Genomic DNA, 25,062 nt, shown 5'->3' on the forward strand with positions numbered 1-25,062 from the left:
ACTAGATAAGACCCACAGATTTGCGAAGATCTAACATGAAATCACAGGGCGTGTTTCAAACAAGCAATTTATAGAAGAAACAAATTTGAGGCTTGGGAAAATCTGCTATCCATGGAATAAATGTGACCTCACACCATTAAAAACCAATTCAAATGACTAGAAGATGCTATTTTGAAAGTCCTACTGTTATAAGAAGGAACATATTTTGTATTCTAGGTTTTTTAAAAAATGGCTTCAATCAACCAAAAGGTCACAACTTATAAAACACTAACGGATTATACTATTAAAGATCAAGGACTTATTTAAGTTAAGAAATACTTTAAATTGACTTGAAAGACCAAAAAGCTAGGAAGATAATCTTAATTTACATGGATGTAAAAGATTTAATATAATAAATTATTAAGATCACTTATTAATAACAAAAAGATCAACAATCAAATAGACAAAAAAGCAAAGAAACTGAGAAAACGATTCACAGCAGTGGAGAGATAACTGGCCAGAAAACACGTGATGATGGTGCCAGCCTCCAAAACAACACAAGATGAAGGAGCACACAAATAAAATCTCCGGTCAGATAGACAAAGACAGAAATGATGGAGCGCATCCAGATCTGACGAGGGTTTGATAAACAGGCAGAGTGATGGAAACATAAACTCTTTAGGAGTGTTTTGAACATTAATTTATAATTTTAGGAAAATATAAGATGCTTATTAATTGAGACACTATATATGATCATTGAGTTTATTAATTGAGACACTATGATAAAAAGCTCAGAGGATAAATATAAAATGTGGTGGTTTTGTAAACACCTATAACACCGTAAATCATGACACCCATCAGCATATGAAGTGGAGTCTTCCCATGTCCCATGCTGGTCCTCTGCCATCCTAGGTCCCATGTGACTTCCCCTGCTATACTTATTAATATTAAAACATTACTGTTCTAGAATGCCATACGAATGCAGTTATATGCTCTACACTCTTTTGTATCTATTTCCTGTTTCGGCATAATGTTTTTGAGATTCATCCATGTTGTGTGTGGTACATCATGCCTTTTTATGGGACCATATGTTACATTCAGTAAATAGACCACAATTTAACTCCTCTATCGATAACTATTTGGGTTGTTTCCAGTTTGGGGCTATTATAAATAATACCACAATAAACATTTGGGTCAAATAGTTTGCAGGGTGTGTGTTCTCATTTCTCTTGCATAATCACCTAAGAATAGAATTTCTTGGACAAGCGATAAGTATGTTTTTAACTATATATGAAACTGCCAGCAGTTTTCCAAAGTGCTCCTGCAATTTTATACTTCCGCCAGTGGTAGTTAAGAATCTCAGTTATTCCTCATCATTGCTAACACTTGACATTATCAGTCTTTTTAAATTTAGCCTGATTTTAATGGGTTTGTAGTAATATCTTGTGCTTTACATTTGCAGTTCTTTCATGACAAACAATGTGGACCATTTTTGAAAGGCTTATTGGCCATTTATATATCTTCTTTTGGCAAGTATCCATTCAAGACTTTTCCCAGTTTTTATTAGATTCTTTCTCTTCTTATCAAAATGTGTGATGTGCTTAAAGATAGATAGATATCTTTTTGGCAAATTATGCACTATAAACAATATACCCTCTATCACAAATTATATGCTATATACAATATCATCTACATCACTAATTACACACTGTGGCTTGCCCTTTCATTATATTGTCTTTGTCACCTGCAGACAGTTTGAAGTCCAATTAATCCTTTTTTTTTTCTTTTAAGGATATTCTTGTGTATGACTTACCTAAGGAATATTTTATCCCCCAAGTTGTAAAGATTTATTCAAATGTTTTTTTCCAGATGGGTCAGCTTTTGCATTTAAACTTATGATCCATTTCAAATAACTTGGTATATGATGTGAAGTGGAAGCCATAGTTATTTTTCTTCATGTGGATATTGAGTTGCTCTTGTACATTCATATGAGGACTAAGTGAACACATATATATATCGATCTATGTTGGGACTCCCTATCTTGTTCTGTGGGTCTATAGGTCTATCCTTCACCAGTATCAAGTTGGCTTAATTATTGTAATTTTATAGTAAGGCTTGAAGCCAAGGAACTTAAGCTTTTCAGGTTGGTTCTTCTTCAAAACTGTTAGACTAATCTTATTCTTTTCAATTTCACACAAACTCTAGAATCAATCTATCAGTTTCTAAAAAAAAAAATCCTACTGATATTTTGATTGGTGCTGTATTGAATCCACATATAAATTTTGGGAGAATGAACATCTTAACAGCATATAGTTTGTAATCCTCTTTTTATTTACATCTCCCTCACTTACTCTCAGCACTATTTTATGTGTCTCGTGTAGAATTTTTCTGTAATAAATTTGTTGTAATTAACTTATATTTGTTTAAGTTGAAATTCTTATTTGTTAAAAATTAAGTTTTCTGGAGCATCTGGGTGGCACAGTCAGTTAAGCATTCAACTCTTAATTTCAGCTCAGGTCATGATCTCAGGGTCATGAGATCTAGCCCTACATTGGGCTCCACTGCACTCAGTGAAGTCTACTTCTCTCCCTCTCCCTCTGACTCCCATGACCTTCCTCTAAAACAAATAAATCTTTAAGAAAATAAATTTCCTATAATTTGTATGCTACATTGTAGAAATATAATTGATTATTTGACGAAAATGTCAATACTACCCAAGCAGTCTACAGATTAAATGCAATCTCTATAAAATACCAACAGCTTTTATTACAAAACTAGAATAAATTTGGTCAATTGGACATCTGCCTTTGTCTCAGGTCATGATCCCAAGGTCCTAGGATAGGACTTCTGTCTCTCCCTTTGTCCCTCCCCCTACTGGTGGCCTCTTGCTGTCTCTCTCTCAAATAAATAAATAAAATCTTAAAAAAAAAAAAAAACAAACAAAAACTGAACACATCACAATTCCAAATTTTAAGTTATATTACAAAGCTATAGTAATTAAAACAGTATGGTACTGTTGGTACTGTTTTATGTACCAGTATGGTACATAAAAATAGATATATATTTCAATGGAATTGAACTGAATATCCATAAGTGAACTCACAACTATATGGTCAATTAATCTTCGACAAAGCAAGAAAGAATACTCAATGGAGAAAAGACAGTCTCTTCAACAAATGGTGTTGGGAAAATTGGACAGCCACAAACAAAAAAAAATGAAACTGGACCCCTGTCTTACACCATACACAAAAATAAACTCAGAATGGATTAATGAGCTAAATCTGAGACCTAAAACCATAAAAACCCTAGAAGACAATACAGGCAGTAATTTCTGTGACATCAGCCATACCAGCATTTTTCTAGATATGTCTCAGCCATGCCAGCATTTTTCTAGATATGTCTCCTGAGGCAAGGGAAATAAAAGCAAAAATAAACTACTAGGCCTACATCAAAACAAAAAGCTTCCACACATCAAAGAAAACAATCAACAAAACTAAAAGATAATGAGAGAAGATATTTGCAAATGACAAAACCCATAAAAGGCTAGTATCCAAAATATATGAAGAATTGACACAACCCAACTGCCCCAAAACAAATAATCCAATTAAAAAAATAGGCAGAAGACAGGCACAGACATTTCTCCAGAGAAGACATACAGATGGCCAACAAAGACATAGATAGATGATCAACACAACTCATCATCAGGGAGATGGAAATCAAAACCACAAGGAGGTACCACCTCACACCCGTCACAATGGCTGAAATCAAAAACATGATGAGATGACTAGCTGGCTCAGTTGGTAGAACAGGTGACTCTTGATCTTGGGATTGTAAGTTCAAAAGCCACGTTGGGTATAGAAATTACTTAAAAGTAAAATTTAAAAAAATACCCATTAAAAAAAATACCCACAAGAAATAACAAGTGCTGGTGAGTGTGTGTAGAAAGGGGAATCCTCGTGCACTGTTGGGAATGCAAACTGCTGAAGCCACTGTGGAAAACAGTATGGAGGGTCCTCAAAAAAGTTAAAAATAGAACTACCATAAGATCCAGAAATCATACTATTGAGTATTTACCCCCCAAAATATTTAAAAAAACACTAATTCAAAGGATACATGCACTCCTATTTTATAGCAGCATTATTTACAATAGTCAAGATAGGAAAGCAGCCGAAGTGTCCATTGATAGGTGAATGGATAAATAGGATGTGAGATATACGCACAACAGAAAGTTACTCAGCCATAAAAAAAGAATGAAATCTTGCCATTTACAATGACATGGATGGAGCTAGAGAGTATAATGCTAAGTGAAATAAGTTACTCAGAGAAAGACAAATACCATATGATTTCACTCATATGTGGAATTTAAGAAATAGAACAAATGAGCAAAGGGAAACAAAAAGACACAAACCAAGAAACAGACTTATAACTCCAGAGAACCCACTGATGATCACTAGAGGGCAGGGGTGTGGGGGGATGAGGGAAATAGATGATGGCATTAAAGAGTACACTCATCATGATGAAAATAAATAAATAAATAAAAAGAAATATAATTGATTATTTTAACATGGATTTTGTATCCTATGACCTTGTTAAATTCACACATTAATTCTAATAGATATTTTGTTTTTCACAATCATGCTAAGGAATCTTTGCAAATCTTATCTTGTGTCTTTGCTTGCTTGTTTGTTTCCTTGCTGTGTGGTTACACTGGCTAAGACCTCCAGGGTAATGCTCAGTCCACCTGGACATCCTTACCTTGCTTCCATCCTGAAAAGCATTTACTCTTCCATAATTAACAGTAATGTCATCTCTGGTGTGTGTGTGGATGTACTTTGTCAGGTGAGAGATTCTGTCCATGATTTTCTGAGGGTTCTTAATAAGGGAGTGTAAATTTTGCCACAATTCTTTTCTGCCCATCTACTGATGTGACTTTTCTCCTTTATTCTGTTAATATAGTGAATTGTATTGATTTTTCCCAAGTTGAGGTGATCCTAAATTCCTGGGAGGAACTCCATTTGTGCATGGTGATTTACCCTCCAATGTGTTGTGGAACTGGATTCACTGATAAACTGGGGGACTCATTTCGATGTTCACACGACATCTAAGAGAGCACAGGACACATTTCATAGCCACCAGAGTGGCTAAGTGGACACCAGTGACCATGCCAAGTGTTGGCAGGAGTGTGAAGCACCCAGCATCCTCCCACATTGCTGAGAGATGTAAACAGGACAGTCATTTTCCATCCCTGGAAAAAATGCTCCTTCATTCACCCTGTGACCCGGTCACCTCACTTCTCAGACTGTCTCTCCTGATTCTGTGCCTTCCCAAATATGGACTGCCTTTGTGGAAGGCTGCACCCTGCAGGACTGTTTCTAAAAGCAAAAGCTTATAGCAGCACAAATGTCTTTCCTAGGGGTCTGGTAGAATAGGCACAATGCATTCCCCAAATGAATGCTATGTAGGTAATTTTGAAAAAACGACAAAAATCTCTATAAAATAACTGGTTGTGATTTCCTTGATTTAATGTTCAGAGAAGTAGCAGGATACGATAGGAGCATATAGAATAGGCTATTTGTCTTTAAGAATGAAGGGGATGCCTGGGTGGCTCAGGGGTTAAGTATCTGCCTTCGACTCAAGGCATGAACCTGGGTCCTGAGATCGAGTCCCACATCAGGTTCCCCACAGGGAGCCTGCTTCTCCCTTTGCCTGTGTCTCTGCCTCTCTGTGTGTGTGTGTGTCTCTCATGAATAAATAAATAAATAAAATATTTTAAAAAAAAGAATGGGAGGGGATTTACTTATTCTCATGAATGCATGCATATCCTTGCTTACATGAGCAAAAAGAGTCGAGAAGACCTGCGAGAAGGTAATGGGGATGGACAAATGGAGGGTGGAGACAAATAAAGGGAAAGGAAAGAATCCCGGCTTTGCTGAGTATACTGCTCACGACTTTTAAACTGTGGAAGTTACTTTGCAAAATGGAATCCAATCCCAAATGGGAAAAGCTACAAAATTAATATACAGAGAAATATATAAATCTGTGTATAAAATTGACAGAAAAATATGATATTTTCAAGTAATTTTGAACACAATACTTTGTGCATCCTGAATGTGATATCTTCCAGATACAAAAAGATTTGCCAAAAGAAAAAGAACACAAACTCTACTCTGAATTTGTTATTAGTAATGTTGATATAGCTTTGAAACTTTTATGTATATTTTAAGATAAATCAAATAAATAAATATACAATGCTGAAGGAAACAAGACTTTCAATATATGGAGAGAGATACGAATAAAAATATTTTGATGCTAAATATAAATTAGATATATGTGTGTGCTTATCTGAGATATAATTGATTATCTACTTTACTTCAAACTCTATATATAAAAGTTGACCATAAATATGTTTCTCAGACTCATACAAAAATCTGGAAGAGTCAGAGATTTCATGAGATAACAAATACAAAGACTTGCTCTCCTTCTCATTCCATTATAGTCCCTACTCAATTCATCATTTTCATACATAACTTTAAAATTACCAAATATGTAAGAAAAGTTAAAAAAAATACATAAGTGACAAAATGTACATTTTCCCCTATTCATGCTGCAGATTTCATTCCTCATAAATAACCACTTGGAATTATGTTTGTCTGTATCCTCACAAATCTTTCTGCACACAATAATAGTATAGTATTTTTTTTAAATGAGCAAAAATCCTGCCAAATTTAGCAGTTGTTCACAGATCAGACTTTTACCCATGAGTAACTTTACAAATCTTCCCCACTAGGCCTCCCTTAAAGCGAAAGAACAATGCACAATGTCCCCTCTTCCAGTTACCATGATCACTGGGTCTGCCGGGCACTTCTGCAGCGTCCCAGAGCGTGGACACTGATGCAGCTCCTGGCTCTGCATCCTCAGAAGGGTGTGGTTGTGGCGTGTCAGCAGTGCGCTCAGAAGGGACAGCATGTAAAATCGACCTCACGCTTTCAGCTGCCAGGATCTGTGTGTCCCTTAACAGTCTCTGAAATGCACAGGGTCAAGGTCTGAACACTCCCATCACTCAAGGGCGCCTCCTTGTCATTTTTATAAACACTCCCCCTGTCCTCACCTCTCCCAACTCCCCACCCTTGACCCCAAATGCTAGCAGCCACCAACTGATCCCCACTTCCAAACTCTCCTATTTCATATATATATATATATATATATATATATATATATATACATTTTATTTATTTATTCATGAGAGACGCAGAGAGAGAGGGAGAGAGAGAGAGAGAGAGAGAGGCAGAGACACAGGCAGAGGGAGAAGCAGACTCCATGCAGGGAGCCCGACGTGGGACTCGATCCCGGGTCTCCAGGATCACACCCTGGGCTGAAGGTGGCACTAAACCGCTGAGCCACCCAGGCTGCCCTAAACTCTATTTCAAAAACATTCGATACATTTTTTTTAATTTAAATTCTACGTATCATGCAGTATATAGTCGTTGGGATTGGCTTTTGTCCCTCTGCCTAATTCTCTGGAGATCACCCAGGTTGCCAAGTGGACCAACAGCTCACTTTGTGCACTGTGGAGGAATACCTCAATCACTCGGCCGTGGAAGGACATATGGGCTGTTTCCAGGTTCTATTACAAATAAAGCTGCTATGAACATCCATGTGCAGAAGTTCGTGTGAACCTACATTTCTGTTTCTCTGGGACCAACGCCCAAGAATGCAATTGCTAGACTTTGTGGTAGTTTCAAGTTTAGTTTTATAAGAACCTGCCAAACAGTTTCCCAGAGTGAAAGTACCATTTTATATCCCCACCAGCAATGTGTGAATAATCCAGTTTCTCCACATAGTCACCAGCATTTGAAGCTGCCACTCTTATTTATTTCAGGCATTCTGATGGGTGCCTGTATTCTCCTTGTGATTTTAATTCACACTTCTTTGATGGCTAATGATGACAAGCATCTTTTCATGTGCTTATTTGTCATCTGCATATCCTCTTTGGTGAAGTGTCTTTTTATATCTTTTGTCCAATTTCTAATTGTTTGTCTTCTGTCATTGTTTTCTTTTCTTTTCTTTTCTTTTTAGTATTCTTTATATATTCTAGATACTAGTCCTTTGTTGGATATATGGTTTGCAATTATTCCCCTCAGTTTGTACCTCATATTTGCATTCTTTTAAAAGGAACTTTCACAAAAATAAGTGAATGAATAAATGAATAAATAAATAAATAAATATATCTTTCACACAACAAGAAGTTTCAATTTGGGTGAAGTTTTCAATTAATCACATTTTCCTTTTATGGATGTGCTTCTGGTGTCTGGTCTAAGATTTCATTGCCTAGTCCTAGATCTTAAAGATTTTCTTCTATGTTTTCCTAAAACTCTTACAATTACATTTAAGTCGCTGACCCATCTTTAGTTAATTACCATATAAGGTATGTTTTCTGTTGGTGTTTTCCTAGGGATGTCCAATTACTCCCACCATTTGTCGGAGAGACTAACTTTCTTCCATTGAATTGCTTTGCATCTTCATCAAAATAAGTCAGGCATATTTGTGCAGGTCTGTCTCCGGGTTATCTATTCTGCTCCAATGATACCTGTGTTTGTTCCTCCACCACTAGACTCTTGACTCCTGTAGCCTGTAATGTCTTGAAATCAAGTAGATGGATTCCCCCTACTTTATTCTTTGTCAAAATCATTTTAGTGATACTAATGACCATGCCTTTAAAAATACACTTTAGAATTAGCCCGCTTGCATCTACAAAAATCTCATGGGGTCACATTGTTAAAATGCTATAATTCTTTCCCACTCAGAATATTTTATGTAAAATATTGCCAACTTTCAGTTTGCATATGTGCAAGTTTCCTTTCCCCAAATGTCAACACGCATTCATTCTGTCACCCAAGTAATCGCTGTGAGCACCTGCTATGCGCTGGGGACCGCACAGATCATTTGGGATGGAAAATTAAGAATGTATGCCCACTTTCCTCAAAGAACGCAAGATTTGGAGCTGATTGCTAACTCAAGAATTTTTGTAAAACTCAATGTTATTTTCAATGTGCAGGTCTTCTAGGTCCTCAAGTTTAACATCCAAAATTGATCATGTCTTATATCAGAGAGCCAGGGCTCCTGGAAGTCCTTTGATCTGCCTGGATTGCCTGTGCTCCACCATGCTCAGGTACAGTGGAATCTCTAAAGGGTTAGCAGGTCAATTCTGTTTATTTCCCTCAACCCCTTGCTGTGCCTTTTAGAAGTAAAAATGGATAACCAGGAGTGAGCCATTCATTCATTCATTCATTCATTCATTCATTCATTCATTCATTTCATCAATACTTGTTTCCTGCTCAAGATTATCCCAGGCTTAGAGTGGGGAATGGGGGAATGAGGTCAGAGACCCAACATACCTGAACACCAGCAGCTCCCAGGGAGAAGTGGTGAATGAGAACCATGGGGAAGAGACTTATGGAGTAAAGCAATCTGTAGAGACCTGACATGGGAGTAAGTGTAGCTGCAGGCAGAAAGGTGAGTGGGCCAAGCTGCTTGGAGCAGGGCTTTAAGCAGACTTGTAGTTGAAGATCCAGGTCCCTCTGGTTGCAGTGGTAAGAGGGTATCCTTTCTAGAAAGAGCTAAGGGTGGGCTAGAAAGGGGGGAGCTCTCCTCAAGGAGGGAGGAGGTGTGTGACAGGCCACAGTCTGCCAGAGCAAGGACCTTCTCCCATGCACTGGCTCTCTTCCCTTTCCTTGGTAGGCTGCACTCTGCCCTTCCCTAACGTGCTGTCCCCAAGCCCCTCTCTCTAATCTGGATTTGGATTTCTAAAATATGTGCACAGTGACATCAAGACAAGATATAGAATTCTGCACACTATAAAGGTATGTGTCTCCCATAGGGACATGCAGGTGGCCAGTGGGCAGCCGGGCTACAGTGGGCGCTGTCTTTACCTTCAGGAGAGGCCTCGATGCCTGTGGCCATGAGCAGGCAAGGGCCAGGCCTTGCCTCCCACAGAGTGAGGTGGTGGTTCCCCAGATCCCAGACGGAGGGCACAGAGCCCCCGGGGAGCCTGTTGCCCAGGAAGCCTGTCCCCCAGCCATGCTTTGGATAACTGCTCAAAGACATACACACAGGGTCTAAAGGTCCATTTAAAGGTCTAAACTGCAAACCCAAGACACTGTCTTCTTGTTGTTTTGTTTTGTTTTCTGGAGAGTACAGAAATGGAAAGAGGCAGAAACACATGAATGATGTAAATTTTTAAGATTTTTTTTTAAGAAATGACTCCCAAATTAGCAAAATATACTTCTGTGCTATAACACTTTTTAGAATGCTAATTCGCTTTAACTTTCAAAACAAAATATTTTCACACAATAAAAATGTACAGAGTAATACAAGTGCATACAACCATCATTCCAAGTTAATAATCACTAACGTTTTGTGACATTCACAAGAGATATATTTTTCAGAAATAAACCCTCACTAAAGGTGCTGGAGCCGGCCTCCCAATCCCACTGCCCCTCTTCAAAGGTGCTGGGCCTGCCCCACAGTGGAGTGGACCCTTTCCTTCCCACGCTGCTCTTGCAGCCGCTGGACTGCCCCCAGCCCCACCTGTCAACAGCACAGAATATCATTGGCTGTAGAATCCATGCTTACCGTCATCTTGCCCGTATCCTTTTGCTTTTTAATTATTTTTTTCCTCGCCCTCGAAAGTTTTATACTTTCAGTACTTATTCCTCTTGATACGAGAACTACCTTCATTCACATTCATCTCCAGTGATCATTTTATCTCCATGAAATATGCCACAAATTCTATATTCAGGCCTGTACCGATTGCAACGTGGGGGTTTCCAGTCCTGCACTGCAGGGCTGTGCTTGGCCGGCCTGCCAAGCCTCGCTGGACATTCTCTCAGTGGACGAGGAAGCAAGGGGTTGCAGGTGAGAGGGGAGTGGGCATCTTCTGTTCTCCCAGATGCTGCCCAACATCTCCTAAGTTTCTTTGTAGCAATTTAAACTAGCACAGCAATGAGAGAGAGCTAGCTCCCTGTCTCTTCACCTCCTGGGCCTAGTTTGGTGTCATCCAGTGGATGGAAAAGTCACATCACCTCCACTGTCTGATTTCCCCATCTCTGGGCAACTGGGGCACCTTCTCGCTTTTTTGAATCTTCTCTGTGCTGAGTCTGTTCATATCTCTGGCCCATTTTTCCACCGAATGGCTTGCCTCACCCATTGGCTGTCAAAATTCTTCATGATTCTGTATGGCAGTGTTTGTCATATTCACAGGTGCTCTAAACATCTTCTCCCTGGTGGGTGTCGGCCATTAATGTGCTGCCCACCTGAAGTTGATTTTGTTTTTATTTTTAATGCAATTTGTTAAACTGTTGTTTCTGCATTCTCTCCAGTGCTTAAAAAGGGAAAACAAAATAAAACCCTCCTCCCTTCCCTGCCTAAGCAACACCAGGTGTGTCACAGCCTGCAGGAGATCCTGGGAGCGGACAGGCACGCCTGTGCGCGGGACATGTGCCCCCCGAATTAGCGGGCTGGTCGGGCTGTCTGGGGGTGCACACACTGAAGTAAGATCTTCTGAAAGATACGCAACATGGCCCCAGACAAACACTCTTCAGTGCTTCTCTTTCTTGTTGGCTAAAAGTAATTGTCAAGAGACTGCAGAAAACCTTCCTTCGCCAGTGCATTCTGGCGAGCGAGGAGTCGGGGTGCCTCCCGCGGGTGGGCCCCGGCCGGGGCGCGCTCCCCGCCGCACGCGCGGACACCACGGAGGAGCGCTCTGCCGGGAACGCGGCCGCCACAAAGCCGGGAGCAGCTGCCGCAGGGGCGGGAGGAGGGGAGCTAAGTTCTTCCACATGCTGTTTGTCTAGCAGAAACACTTAAAAAAAAAAAAAAAAAAAAAGCTAAAACCAAAACCAAAAGCACAACAAAACAAAACCCAAACCCAACAACCGCTCGTCTGTTTCCAGGGGCGCAGAGGAGCGCGCGCTGGGCGGCGCGGCCTCTCGGGAGGCGCGCGTGTGCGCGTGCGTGTGCCCGCCGTGGGGCGCAGGGCGCGGGATGCGGGGTGCGGGCCGCCTGCGAGCGCGGGGACCGGCGCGGAGGCGGACTTCCCCACCTCTCTCCTTCCAGCGGTCGCTGGCCACCCCGGGCTGCTCCCGACACGGGTCTCCAGGCGTGGAACTCGGGCCGTGCATCATCGCGCGTCGCCTCCCCTCTCCTCCCGGGCTGGGCGCGGGGCTCCCCGGCCGGCCCCTCCCGGACCCCAGGAGCTGCGCCCCGGGGCGGGGAGCGGCGGGAGAGGCGTGGGGAGAGCTGGCGGGGGGCTGGGCCGAGACTCGGGCTGCGAGCTGCGGAGACGCGGGGAGAGACACCCGCGAGCGCGTCGGAGGCGGGGCATCGTGGAGACGGTGGACACTTTGCCACCCACTGAGGGACACCGCGAGGGACCGAGCGGCGGCGGAGACCTCGCGGTCACTAAGAGCCCCGGAGTCGGAGTCGGTGACGTGCCAGGGAACCCAAGCCTCGGTTTGAGGAAGTCAGAGGAGCGTGCCCTGAGCCCTCACCCTGGGGGCCCGACCCCAGGGGCTGCCCCTGGTCTCTGGGTGCTGCCACCTTGGCGCTTCCCGCTCGAGGCCCCGGGCGGCCGCAGGCCGGGGCGGCGGGGACCCCTCGGCAGCGAGGGATCGTCCAGGGCGCCTGCTTTGCGGGCATCTGGCCCAGCCTCGGAGACGCGCCTTGGAACCGCAGAACACCGGTGCATCTGGAATCGGGGGACCCGCTCGCAGCCAACCGAGAGCGCTGGAGACCGCGCTGCGGAGACCTCTACGTTTCATCGGGACCTCGCGCTGGGTACAAGATATGGCGGCACATGTGGGTTTGCAAAAACAAACCAAACAGAAACAAAACAAAACAGGGGCAGAGAGAAACAAAGCGAGTTGCAGAACCCGAACTTAGTGCCCCTTCACCCTTTCTGGCTGGCCTCCGTCCAGGACGCAGGGAGCGCTGGGACCAGAGGCGTCCTGGATGGGAAGGTGCTCCGGTGCACGGGGCTGCTTACGGTGTAAAGGTCACTGCATTACGGGAACCCCTGCAAACGGTGCACATTTAATCCTAACTGAGCCCCCCTCCCCCAATTGCGCATTCCAAAATGGTGGCTCTCTTCCCTCCAAACTCTTACAGACTCCGCCGACCGCCAGGGTAATAAAGCAAACAGGTTCCTGCGTGACTTCGGATCTACTGGAGCGCCCGGCATAATTTTCCTGCCCCCCCGCCCCCCCGATGAAACCGACGCGGGAAGAGGGAGGTCGGGCGGGGCCAGGGCGCGCACCGCCACCGGCGGCCGGGGACAGCACTGGGGCCACCGCGCAGGGGCCGAGTCCGCAGCCGCGGGCCACAGCGCCCCCTCGCCGCCCGCACGCACGGCTTGTGGGCCTCCCCGCGCCCAGAGCCCAGGGCCAACCCTGTGCGCCAGGGCCTGGGCCTGCGCGGCCGCCGCCTCCCGGAGAGACCTCTCGGGCCGCGCCGCGTTCCAGGCGCTTCTTGCCGCGCGGCCTCGCAGGAGCCCCGGCTCGCGGAGACGTGCAGTGCTGCGCCAACGCGTTTCCAACGCGTGAGGACGAGAACGAACGCTGTGACAGTGCTAACTTATTTTTACAAGCGCGCGGATGGGAGGAGGGGGTCGACCCTGCCCCTGCCACTGTGACAAAGTGACCGCGACTTCCAAGCAGGTCTCCGGTGTTCAGCGTGCCTGCCCATCCTCTGCCGTGCAGCTCGGACGGCATCCGAACACGCGGGCCGCCAAGGGCCTGACCGGTGCGCGGTGCACCGCCGGCCTGTCCACCCCGAGCCTCCCGGGGTCCGCTCTCCTGCAGCGGCGGCCCCGGGCGCGCGGTGCAGCAGCTGGCTCCCCGCTCGGCCTGCGCTCTCCGCGGCCACCGCAGCCCGAGCGCGCGCCAAGCCGGGCCACCCTCGCAGGCGGCCGCGTGCCGAGCCACCGCGACCAGCCTCCACACTCGCAGCCTGTTTTTCCCATTGGTTTCTTGTAAAAGAAGACCAAGCCAACTTTCATCTAAGAAAAGGGAAAGTGGTTTTAAAAAATCAGGGAGCTTTAAAGTGAAACGGAGTTTATATATTCCAATAACAATGCAGAGTGTAAGTTTTAATGTCTCTGCGTAGGCATTTTAATTTGCTACAGTCACTACCAATAAAAACGGCATGTAGCGCGATTCGACTGTTTAATAGTGCAAGGTAGACGGTTTTTATTAGTAGCAGGCAGCAGTATGGAAAATTTAGATTTCAGTGGAGGAGTGTAATTGCTGGGGGAAAATACACTCGAGGAAGAGGCTGTCTGTAGAATCAGCAGCAAGAGCTAAAGAGAGGGAAGAGGAGACAGCGTTGGTGGAGATGCACCCAGGGCGACTGAGCCCCTCCAAAGCCACGTGTGCTTGTCTGCTTATATACTTAATTGATGTCAAAATCGAGTGTATCCGGAGCATACGCTCCTGCTCCAAACTGGGGATGTTTTTGTAATAATTCAATGTTTTCTTTTCTGCCCCTGGCAGAGATCAGGCCCAAGGGGGGTGGAGGGAGAAGGAGGGAGGGCGAGGGGGCGAGCCCCAAATGCTAATGAAACACAGCAGGAACTGGCCTTTAGAAATGGAAATACTGCAGGCCAATCATCCTCGGAGATAAAAATTAGACCTGATTTTTTTTTTTTTTTTTCACTTAACCGGTCTCATTGGAAACGAATCCAAAAGCCTGCAAATCTGATCTGTTGCTGTTTATGTTTGTCATCCAACGTGTGTGACTCTCATTTATGGCCTCTACCTGGCCCAGTCCTCTCTCAGGAAGACCAAAAATCTCATAGATCCTGTCGAGGGTGTGCTGGGAGGGCTGCTGGAGCAACCCCCACACCCGCCCTTCTCTGTCCTTTTCCACACTACCATAATTGCTGTAAAGTATCTGCCCCGCACTGAATTTGGACAGCCTGCCTGGGGTGGCAGCATCGTTAAAACCGCTCCAGAGAGGTCCCCGCAAGTGGCCCAGCGTGTGGGAAGGGCTGTTTGGGGGTGATATGGAGGTCGGTCGAAGTGTAGAAGGTGCAGGAACTGGTTTTCAGGAAGGGGGAGCACTGGGGAAGAAGAAGTGGGAAGGCATGGGGGCTGGTGATAAGGTGCACCTACTAGGAGTCACAGGCCTGCAGGCCAAGGACGATGGGTTCTTCCCAAGCCCAACACTCTGGTTTGCAACTGGCTTCCTGGGACCTAGGAAAAGAAACACAGCTTAACTGTGTCTTGAAGGTTCTGCTGTGGGCAGGCCTGGGCTGCAGGCTCTCCGTCCCCCCACTGCAGCCTGGCCAGGCCAGGGCCTGCTGGACCCCCGCAGAAGTCCATAACAGGGTTGGTGGGGCAGGTGCCGCAGGCCGCAGCAGCTCCCACCTGCAGCAATTCTACCGCACAGGTAACCCACCCCAGAGAGGGCCTCCGAGGAAAAGGCACCTGTTGGGTGGGTGCCCTGCCCAGGATAGTGCACACTGACACCCCGTGTGCCTTTTGGGCACCCCCCCATCCGTGACACCCCAGGAACCAGGTGCCTTCATCCTCCCGCCCCAGGTGCAGAAGGGGTGCAGAAGGGTTGGGGAGTGAAGGGTCTCTGGGGCTGGGGTCCCGGGGGGCCCCTGGCTAAGCACCTGCCTCTGGGCCCGAGAGGGAGCTCCGGAGCCCCTCGTTTTACCTGAGCCACCTGTGCTGCTGACAGCGCTCGCTCCCGCAGCCCTCCTTCTTCCTCCCGAGCGACAGCGACAGCGAGTCTTCACGTCGTGCAGAGGCGGTCTGTCCGGTGACAGTCATTCTCCGGAGCGCTTTACGACACTTGTCCCAAAGAAGAGTCAACTTATCAAAATACAATCAAGTACAGCGTTTCAGGGGTGACATCTTCCCGAGAGAAACACTGGCGGCGAGCGTCTACACCTTCCCAAGAGCGCAAAGTCCTGGCACGCAGAGCCCCGGGTGTCCCCCTAGGGACTGGGGAGCAGAAGCTCACCTCAGGGCCCTCCCCGATCCGGGGTCGCAGGCACGCGCTGGGCGGCGCGGGGCAGGCCACCGGACTCGAGGCCACGCGGGGAGGCTCCCCGGGCAGGCCCAGGAGCCCGGGGAGGGAGGGGGCGACAGCGGCGCACGCCACCCCCAGGAGGGCCCGGCTCCCTCCGCCCCGGATCCTGGCCCCGAGCCCGGGGTCACGCGCGCCGTCACCTGGGCCGGCCTCCTCGCGGCGCAGAAGGGTCCCCGACTGCGGGCGGCCCCCGCCCAGTCCTCGCGGGCCGAACGGGGAGGGGTGCAGGGGGCGGCGGGGGGCGCGATGGGGAAGGGGACGGGGGCGGCGGGAGGAGCCGGCCGGGGAGGACCGGGCTCCAGCCGCGGGCCGCGGGCTGGCGTCTGCGCCACAAAAGCCTGCGCGTCCCTCCCTCCTCCTCCTCCCCCGCCCTCCCGCCTCCTCCTCCGCCCTCCCCTCCCCTCCCCGCCCCTCCCCCGGCCGCGGCCCGGCAGCCGGGGCGGGCGGAGCGGGCGGAGCGGGCGGAGCGGGCGGAGCAGGGGAGGGGGCGGGCGCCCGAATATGCAGATGAGCGCGTGACGGACAGCTCCGCGTTCCAATGTCCCTCGGAAACTCGAGCGCTCCTTCCTCAACTCCTCACTCCCGACTCCAGACTCCCCCAAACCCCGACCGCCGGCCTGGCGCGCGGCTGCGCCCACCGGCTCCGCGCCGCCGCCGCCCCGCCGCCCCGCCGCCCCGCCGCCCCGCCGCGTCCCCGGCCCGCGGGCCTCCCGGGCTAGTGCGCGGGCCGGCCTGCCTCGGCCCGGGGCCCCCGCGCCCGCCGCCGCGCCGCGCCCCGGCCGGGCGTGGATGGAGGGCGCCGCGCGCCTGGCCGGCTGCTCGGCGTGAGGCGGGCCCCGCGCCCCGCGCCCACCATGTCCTACCCGCAGGGCTACCTGTACCAGGCGCCCGGCTCGCTGGCGCTCTACTCGTGCCCGGCGTACGGCGCCTCGGCGCTGGCGGCGCCGCGCAGCGAGGAGCTGGCTCGCTCGGCGTCGGGCTCGGCGTTCAGCCCGTACCCGGGCTCCGCGGCCTTCACGGCACAGGCGGCCACCGGCTTCGGCAGCCCGCTGCAGTACTCGGCCGACGCCGCCGCCGCCGCCGGCTTCCCGTCCTACATGGTAACGGCGCGCGGGCGGGTGGGGGGGACGCGGAGCGGCGGGCGCGGGGGCCGCGAGCGGGGCGCGGGGGCGCGGGGGCGCGGGGGCGCGGATTCGGGAGGCCGGAGCGGGAGGCAGCGCGGCCCGCCGGCGACGTCCGTCACACCGGGGGTCCGTCCCCCCCTCGACCCTCGGGGTCCTGGGTGCTGCTCCCAAAGAGCTTGAAAAGTGCGACACCGCCGGGGTCGGGAATGTGCCCTGGGTCGTCCTGCCTTCGCGCGCCCAAGCCAGGCGCAGGGTGCAGGGCCGGCCGGGGACTCCGGGAGCGGGGCTCGGCGCCCCTGGGGCCTCCCGGGCTAGGCCGGGCGCTTAAGCTTGACTTTCGGGGTTTGGGGGCGGGGGGGGGGCTCACCGGGAGGGGGAGGGAGCGGAGGGTCCGGCGGCAGCTCGCGGCCCTGCCCGGCGCGCCGCGATCTCGGCCTTCATCCGTCCCACAGGCCGTGCTTCCGAAAGACGCGGCGGCGGGCGTGTGGCAACCCTAATGCCGCTTCGGTCCCCCGAGTACCCAGGGCCGCTGCCGCTTGCCGGGCCTGGGGTCGTCCCGCTGGCCTCCGGGTCCGCAGCTGGGCCCGGCCCCGGTGCTGCTTACGCCCGTTTCGGACGATCGAGGCTGGGACGGAGGGGGGGGGGAGTGGGGCGCGGGGGGACTGTCGCCGCTGCCCGCCCTCGGTGGAATTCCAGGGCAGCGACAGTGGAACTGGGGCCTTGGCGGAGGCTGCAAATGTCTCGAATTTAAACGTTAAAGGCTGAATTAAAATGCTAATTACCGCGTATTTGAAGAATTCGAAACGGTGACTGGCTTCTGAGTTGCAAATTGGATTTGCCGAGCTTTAGAGCGGTGAATAGCGGAGCGGGGGCTCCGGGGTGGTTTTTTAACCGTAGAAGGGCGGGGACGGGGGAGTAGGGGGAGCCAGCCAGAGAAATTTAGATATCAAGGAAGTACCTGTGGGTCTCTGTGTGTGTATGATTGCGTACCTCTGTGCCCGCAGCTCGGGGACTTTTGGGGGAAGATGTGTCATTTTAGGAAAGTGAAATAGTTCAAAAATTCGAGATTAGAACGGCAGCGTTTTCGCAATCTGCAGCCTGTCTCGCCCTGTGCGCTGCGTTTTTTCCGCTCTTTTGCCGCGGGGAAGGAGGCTCCAGTGCGGGGCTCACCCTGGGAAGGGAGGCGTGGGGAGGGGGGGGGCGGAGGGGTCAGCTTTGGGCTGATGCGGGCCAGGCCCTCGCACACCCCTCACCAGGCTCTCCTTGGTTCCAGGGCGCGCCCTACGACGCCCATACGACCGGGATGACGGGCGCCATCAGCTACCACCCGTACGGCAGCGCGGCCTACCCGTACCAGCTCAACGACCCCGCGTACCGCAAGAACGCCACGCGGGACGCCACGGCCACGCTCAAGGCCTGGCTCAACGAGCACCGCAAGAACCCCTACCCCACCAAGGGCGAGAAGATCATGCTGGCCATCATCACCAAGATGACCCTCACGCAGGTGTCCACCTGGTTCGCCAACGCGCGCCGGCGCCTCAAGAAGGAGAACAAGATGACATGGGCGCCCAGGAACAAAAGCGAGGACGAGGACGAGGACGAGGGCGACGCCGCCAGGAGCAAGGGAGAGAGCCCGGACAAGGCGCAGGAGGGCACCGAGACGTCAGCGGAGGACGAAGGTGAGCAGGCCCGTGGCCGGCGCGTGGTCGCGGAGCCTTCTTCCCAGGCGGGCGCGGAGCCGCGGGCGGGACGGCGCTGCCCGCCCCACCCGGGTGCGCGCGGGGCCCAGCGAATCCTCGGGAGCTCTCCGGGGAGGCCGTGCTCCCGCCTGGGATCGGGGTGGGAGGTCCCGTGGGGCGCAGGGTGCCCAGGCCCCCGGCCGTCCCTGCGGACCACAGCCCTGCCCGCGCCCCCGCAGGGATCAGCCTGCACGTCGACTCGCTCACGGATCACTCGTGCTCCGCCGAGTCGGACGGGGAGAAGCTGCCGTGTCGGCCCGGGGACCCCCTGTGCGAGTCGGGCTCCGAGTGCAAGGACAAATACGACGACCTGGAGGACGACGAGGACGACGACGAGGAGGGCGAGCGGGACCTGGCGCCGCCCAAGCCCGTGACCTCGTCGCCGCTCACCGGCGTGGAGGCGCCGCTGCTGAGCCCCCCGCCCGAGGCCGCGCCCCGCGGCGGCGGCGGCGGCAAGATGCCCCTGGGCAGCCGGACGTCGCCGGGCGCGCCGCAGCCCGCCAGCAAGCCCAAGCTGTGGTCTCTGGCCGAGATCGCCACGTCGGACCTCAAGCAGCCGAGCCTGGGCCCGGGCTGCGCACCGCCGGGGCTGCCCGCGGCCGCCACGCCCGCCTCCTCCGGGGCGCCGCCGGGCGGCTCGCCCTACCCCGCGTCGCCGCTGCTCGGCCGCCACCTGTACTACACATCGCCCTTCTACGGCAACTATACAAACTACGGGAACTTGAACGCGGCGCTGCAGGGCCAGGGGCTTCTGCGCTACAACTCGGCGGCCGCGGCCCCCGGAGAGGCGCTGCACTCCGCGCCCAAGGCGGCCAGCGACGCGGGCAAGGCGGGCGCGCACCCGCTGGAGCCGCACTACCGGCCTCCGGGCGGCGGCTACGAGCCCAAGAAAGGTAGGCTGCCCGCGGCGCGCGGGGCCTCCGGGGAGGGCGAGCCGGCGGGCCCCCTCCCGGGACACCGTGGGGAGGGGGCCCGGGAGACCCTGGGGCGGGGCGCGGGCGCCTTTGTTGGGACTGGAGAGACGGAGGGGAGGGAATGCGCCTGGAGCTTTGGGAAGGGAAGCGGCGGTAGCAGCAGGAAAGGGCAGGGGACGGTGAGGGCCCCTTGCCTTGCAATAAGCCTCACGCCTTTATTCTTTACATTTTATTGAATTTACCGTTATCGTTACAGAATGTCATTATCACGACAGGTTTATTTCTCCCCCCCCCCCAAAAAAAAACTGTCACAAAATGTAAATTACGGCCTGTCTCCCGGGTTGACTGGGCTGAAGTTTCAGTGCGGTTCTGGTTTGAGAGTCTCAGCTGAGTCTCCTCTTCTGCTTCTGGCTGGAAGGAAACAAAACGTTCTAGTAACTCTGAGAGGCACTAATTCTTCCAAATAGGAAACCAGAGTCTTTGCCGCTTCCCCAGCCCTCTCTGGGTTGCCTCCCATCGCTCATAATTCAGGCCAGAGTTGATAAGACCTGCAGAAGGAGCTCAAGGGGATGAGAAAAGAAAATGAGAAAGGGAAACATGCCCCAAATCTGTCTGCCGAGAGTGGCCGCACAGACAGTTTCCCTAACTGTTGTGTGCGTTCAGGGAGCGGGCGTGCGTGGGAGTGCGGGCTGGTGGGTGTGCAGCTGTCTGGGAGACAGATGGCTCTGGGGTCAGGTTCTGACTAACTGCCCCCTCCCCTGACAGATGCCAGTGAGGGCTGCACCGTGGTTGGTGGGGGCGTCCAGCCCTACCTATAGAAGGCCCCGCGCGCACAGCAATGCAAGTAAGTGGGCACCCTGGTGCCGCCTCCCACCCTGGGGGAGCCTCCCATCACCGATTGTGCTGTAAACTTGCTCAATGTCTATTTCTCGCTTCTCGCCATGGAGTCTGAGGACAGAGCAGTTGCAGTGGTCTTCGGTCTTTTTTTTTTTTTTTTCCCCCTTTAATTGGGAAAGTAGCTGTTCTGTTTTATAGAGTCCCTCTTACTCACTCCAGCTCAGCTGTCAAGAATCACTCCTTTAATGGGAGGGAGTGTATATATTGCACCAGTGCTGTTGTTTTCTCTTTGGAAATTAGATGATTAAAATTTGGGTGTTTGTAAGCAGTTTGGAAGCATTTTTACCATGCTAGGCATGTACTAGACGCTGGCTTTGATGAGCTAGGGCTGCTGAAGCCTGGGGCACCAGAACCCTTTAGAGGTGATGTTTGCAGAGTAAGCCCGAAGAGACGTGAGCAGCCCAGCCGTTTATCAGGCCTGCCCCTGTGTCCAGATGGGCTCTAGATAGGACCTCGCCGATCGCCCTGCTCCCAGCAGTCTCTCAAAAAATACCTACTTTACAATTAGGCAAAATTAGTAATCACAGATCTTGAAGATGTTGGGAAAAAGGCAGAAGCATTTCAGATCGACTCGTTTCTGTGATGTGATGATGTTGGTGTGGACTGAAGGATTTGGGATGATTTGGTTTTTTCCTTGGTCCACAGGTAGGTGTCACAATTGCTTTGGAAAAAAAAAAAAGTCAGCAGGCCATTCTCTCTCCCCAAGTTCAGAAATACACAGATATAAAAAAACACATCTCTAAGCCCGGACCGCATCTCGTGCCACTATAAAGGAGAAGGCGCCACAGACTCTATCGGAACAGACTTTTATTGGACATGACGTGAATTTGTTGGCATAGTATAGCTTCCCCAACGTATGTGTGACTTTTGAAAACAATCTTTTTTCTCAGGATATCTTGAATTGATCACTTCATTGCCACGGTATATATTCTCTAGGTGTGATAGGACTTACTGTAAAATTTATTTGTAAAAGATGTACACAGTAGAAATAAAATGTGATTGAGAAACTTGAGTACTTAAGAAGTGGAAACAAATTTGATATTTATTTTTATAATGATATAAAGCTTCTAGTAATTTATGCAAGTTGTATTGCAATGGAATCTAAACTTTTTGTAAATAAATTCTGCCTGGTTTTTATTTGAACATTGCTGGTTATACAATCTTTGTTGGTTGTTTAACAAGAATTCTTTACTAATTTATATCTTAAATTGTAAATAAAAACAGACTAGTCTACGACAATCTGGTGTTTGGGGCTCCTTTTTCCTAGGAGAGTGGTTTGGGTAGGCAGTAGGGAGCCCCCCATTGGTAGCAGCCCCTCCCTCCAGGTGATCTGACCTCAGGCTTTTTTAATGAAAATGTGTAAAATAACCTCTCCCTTCTCCTGCTCTTAAAAAAAAGGAAAAAAAGGGAGAAACACAGATGGAAGAGAAAGACAGTAGGGCAATAACATCCAGTTTTGGATTATTTACATGCACGTGTTTTGCAAGAAAATTCAAATCTTGTGCTCTGAATATGCAAATTAGTTGTTAATGACAATTTTGTTAGACTTGGCAAAATAAAATGACCTGACATCCTTATGCATCAGGATCCATTTTATAGTTATTTCTGTGCCGGGTTATTGAACCTTCTCGGTAAGCTGGAGAATTGTAATAGCACCGGGGATAGAGTCACACTTCTGACCGTAAATTACTGGTGGAAGTCATTGTTTACTTTAAAGCCTGAAATATCCACATTGGCATAGATTATTCAGATTAAAGGGCCTTACCTCCCCTTTTCATACATCTCAACGTTGAACACAAGGCGAAAATCTGGAAGGAGAGATTTATTTTCCTTTCGGTGGCTCTTACCCTTACCCTGGGGGAAAAGAAAAGTTTAAACAACCTTAGACTGTGGCCTGGTTATTGTGCTGCTCGCTATCTAATTATAGGACAAGTCTAGAATTTGTAGTCAAGTAGCGTATTCCCTTTGATTAGTATCATAAAAGCAGCAAACCTGTCACTTTAATTTTCAGCAAAATTATATGGATATCCATATAATATGATTTCAGAGAAGAAATGAACAATCATTTATTTCCTTTCCAAAGATAAATTGAGTGAATATAACTTACGGTTATAAAACAAGAATAATAGCTTCTTAGATTGCCCTTTAATCAATCATACACTTACTTTTCAAGAGGTTCATCTGTTTTATTCCATGATTAATAATGCTGCAGCATGAGCGCATTATTGGATCCCAGCGGGGGACGTCCCGGATGCTTTTAGCTGCTTTGGAATGGTCAGTTGGGGTTCATTATGGGCTGATATTGAACAATTTATAAAATCTTGTCTAAACATCTGCCAGCTCCGATAGGCCGACGTGTCTGAGGATGGGAAATTGCTAGACCAGTTGATATTGACAAACGGATCTCTCTCCAGTGGCTTTTTGTGCCTTAGAAATTAGTGGCCTCTTGCTGGGGTCTTGTTAGAAAGGGTATTTGAAAGTAATCTTGGGTACTTGAGGCAAAGCCAGGGGGCTGTTAACTGGACACCGAGCCAGGGCAGTGGGGAGGAGCAGTTGTGGTTTGTCTCCCGAGAAAAGGAGTAGATCGAGATTTAGGTTTTCTGCTACTTCTTAGGCATTTTGTTGGTTTTGAGTATAAAAGCATTTGGAGGCTGGACATAAAGCCAACCTTTAGGGTACAGAGCTGCTTCCCCCCCCCCACCCCCAGCTCCTTCCTGCCTCCGCAAGTAAGAAACATGGAAATGTTTGGAGCTGAGCTATTTCTTGGTGACAGGGAAGATTTTTCACATGGGAAACTGTGCCACTCTGTGGCAGCGAGTCTGGAAGAAAACAAATGTGAGGTCTGCTAACGGAAAAGTGAGCTGTGAGCTCTTTTGCTCATTTTTGTTTCAGATGTGAAACCTTCATAGGATTTCCATGAAGATAATGATTCCCCCCCTCCAGATAGCATTTTTGAGGGCAACATGAAGGGATGAAGTAGTTTGCTTTTAATAATAGCCATACAATGCACAGCAGAGAACACAATGCACATGGCAGCAGTATCCTATCCGTTAGATGTAATATTATAATTTGAGTATTTGGAAGGCTTTGCTGCAAAGTATGGAAGTGAATGATCTCTAGCAAATTAAACACTTCAAGACCACACACCCTAATGAACATGCAACAGTTAAGGCACTCTGTCTGAGAGGAGTATGGAGTATGGAAGTGGAAAACCCAAACAAAAATTGATCTTTGTGCATATGTTCAGAAATTGAAGCCTGGATAAAAGCTGCCTCCCTTTGGAACAGCAGATTGTTTTACCTGGACATGTGATCCTTCCCGCAAGCGCGCACACCCACACCCACCCCCACCCCCACTCCATCCCCGACCCGGTTCTCCGGACAACCGCACCTTTCAGACAGTGAAAACTCAAAGCAGCTCAGGAGATTAGCTCAGGCTAACGAATCTTCTTTGATGTTTATATGCCCAACAAATTATCAAAGATTTCCATAACTTACTCACCCTGCCTCCTGACCTGAATTTCATTCTGGAGAACTTGATTTTTAAATGTGTGCTAAGAACATAAAACCTGCAGGTGTTTAGAGGGATCTTTCTAAAGAGAAATGCAGAGTGATTTATGAGCTCTCCTCCATGAAGATCATTAGGAAAGACGGAGGAGGAAGAAGGGAGAGGGGGAAGGGAGGGAGGAGGGAGAGAGGGAGAGGAGAGGGAAACAGAGAGGAGAGGGAGAAAGAGGGCAGACGGGCTGGAGAGAGAGCCTCCACTGGGGAGGGAGGCTGGTGTGGGTTCTGATTTTTATTTGTGCTGGAGAAGCCGGGGACGGGAGCGGTCGCCGGCGGCCGGAGCTCGCAGCTCCCGGTGGCGGCGGCCAGGCGCGCGGGGCGCTGGCGAGCGGGGCGCGGAGCCGCGGGCCGGGCCTGGCGCCGCAGCCCGACCCCGCGCTCGCGGCCCTCGGCCCGGCCCCGGCCCCGGCCCCGGCCCCGGCCCCTGCCCTCCGCCGCCCCGGCTCGGCCGCGCCGCCCGCCCGATCGAAGCCGCGCTCCCATCTCCGGGGGCCCCGGGGGCCGGGCGCTGCGGAGAGTCCCGGGGGCGCTGGCCCGGCGGCCGCGGCCTCCCGCGCCCGTCAAATGTCAACATTTGTTCCCAATAAAAGAGTTATTGTTTCTGCAAAGCTGCCCAGCAACTGCCTTTGAAACTTGCAAAGAACTTCATCCACCTTTGTCTGCCGCGAGGCGAGAGGGCGGGAGCGCGGGGAGGACGGGGCTGCGGCGGGCCGCGGGGGCGCCCCCCGTCCGCACCCTGGGCGCCCCGCCC

At 50.2% G+C, this 25,062-nt stretch overlaps 1 protein-coding gene and 1 long non-coding RNA gene across 7 annotated transcripts; one reads left to right on the forward strand and one right to left on the reverse strand.

The window, feature by feature from the left end:
• Positions 1–14,184: 14,184 nt before the first annotated feature.
• LOC119867475 lies at positions 14,185–17,803 on the reverse strand. 6 transcript variants are annotated; one of them, XR_005383701.1, is made up of 4 exons: positions 17,566–17,803; positions 15,697–15,833; positions 15,147–15,227; positions 14,185–14,332 (listed from the first exon to the last, which is right to left on the reverse strand). It is a non-coding gene; the product is annotated as an uncharacterized LOC119867475 (long non-coding RNA). The 6 variants fall into 6 exon arrangements; XR_005383700.1 differs by lacking the exon at positions 17,566–17,803 and adding an exon at positions 16,215–16,329; XR_005383699.1 differs by lacking the exon at positions 17,566–17,803 and adding an exon at positions 16,215–16,329 and having other exon boundaries at positions 15,697–15,854.
• On the forward strand, positions 16,929–21,987 carry IRX2 (iroquois homeobox 2). Its single transcript, XM_038583349.1, has 5 exons — positions 16,929–17,174; positions 18,472–18,877; positions 19,117–19,830; positions 20,617–20,695; positions 21,394–21,987. Exons 1-4 carry the CDS (start codon positions 16,929–16,931, stop codon positions 20,667–20,669), a joined length of 1,419 nt encoding a protein of 472 aa, XP_038439277.1. The 3' UTR covers positions 20,670–20,695; positions 21,394–21,987.
• Positions 21,988–25,062: the final 3,075 nt, after the last annotated feature.

This window comes from Canis lupus, chromosome 34 (assembly GCF_011100685.1).
Source record: "Canis lupus familiaris isolate Mischka breed German Shepherd chromosome 34, alternate assembly UU_Cfam_GSD_1.0, whole genome shotgun sequence".
Lineage (NCBI taxonomy): Eukaryota > Metazoa > Chordata > Mammalia > Carnivora > Canidae > Canis > Canis lupus.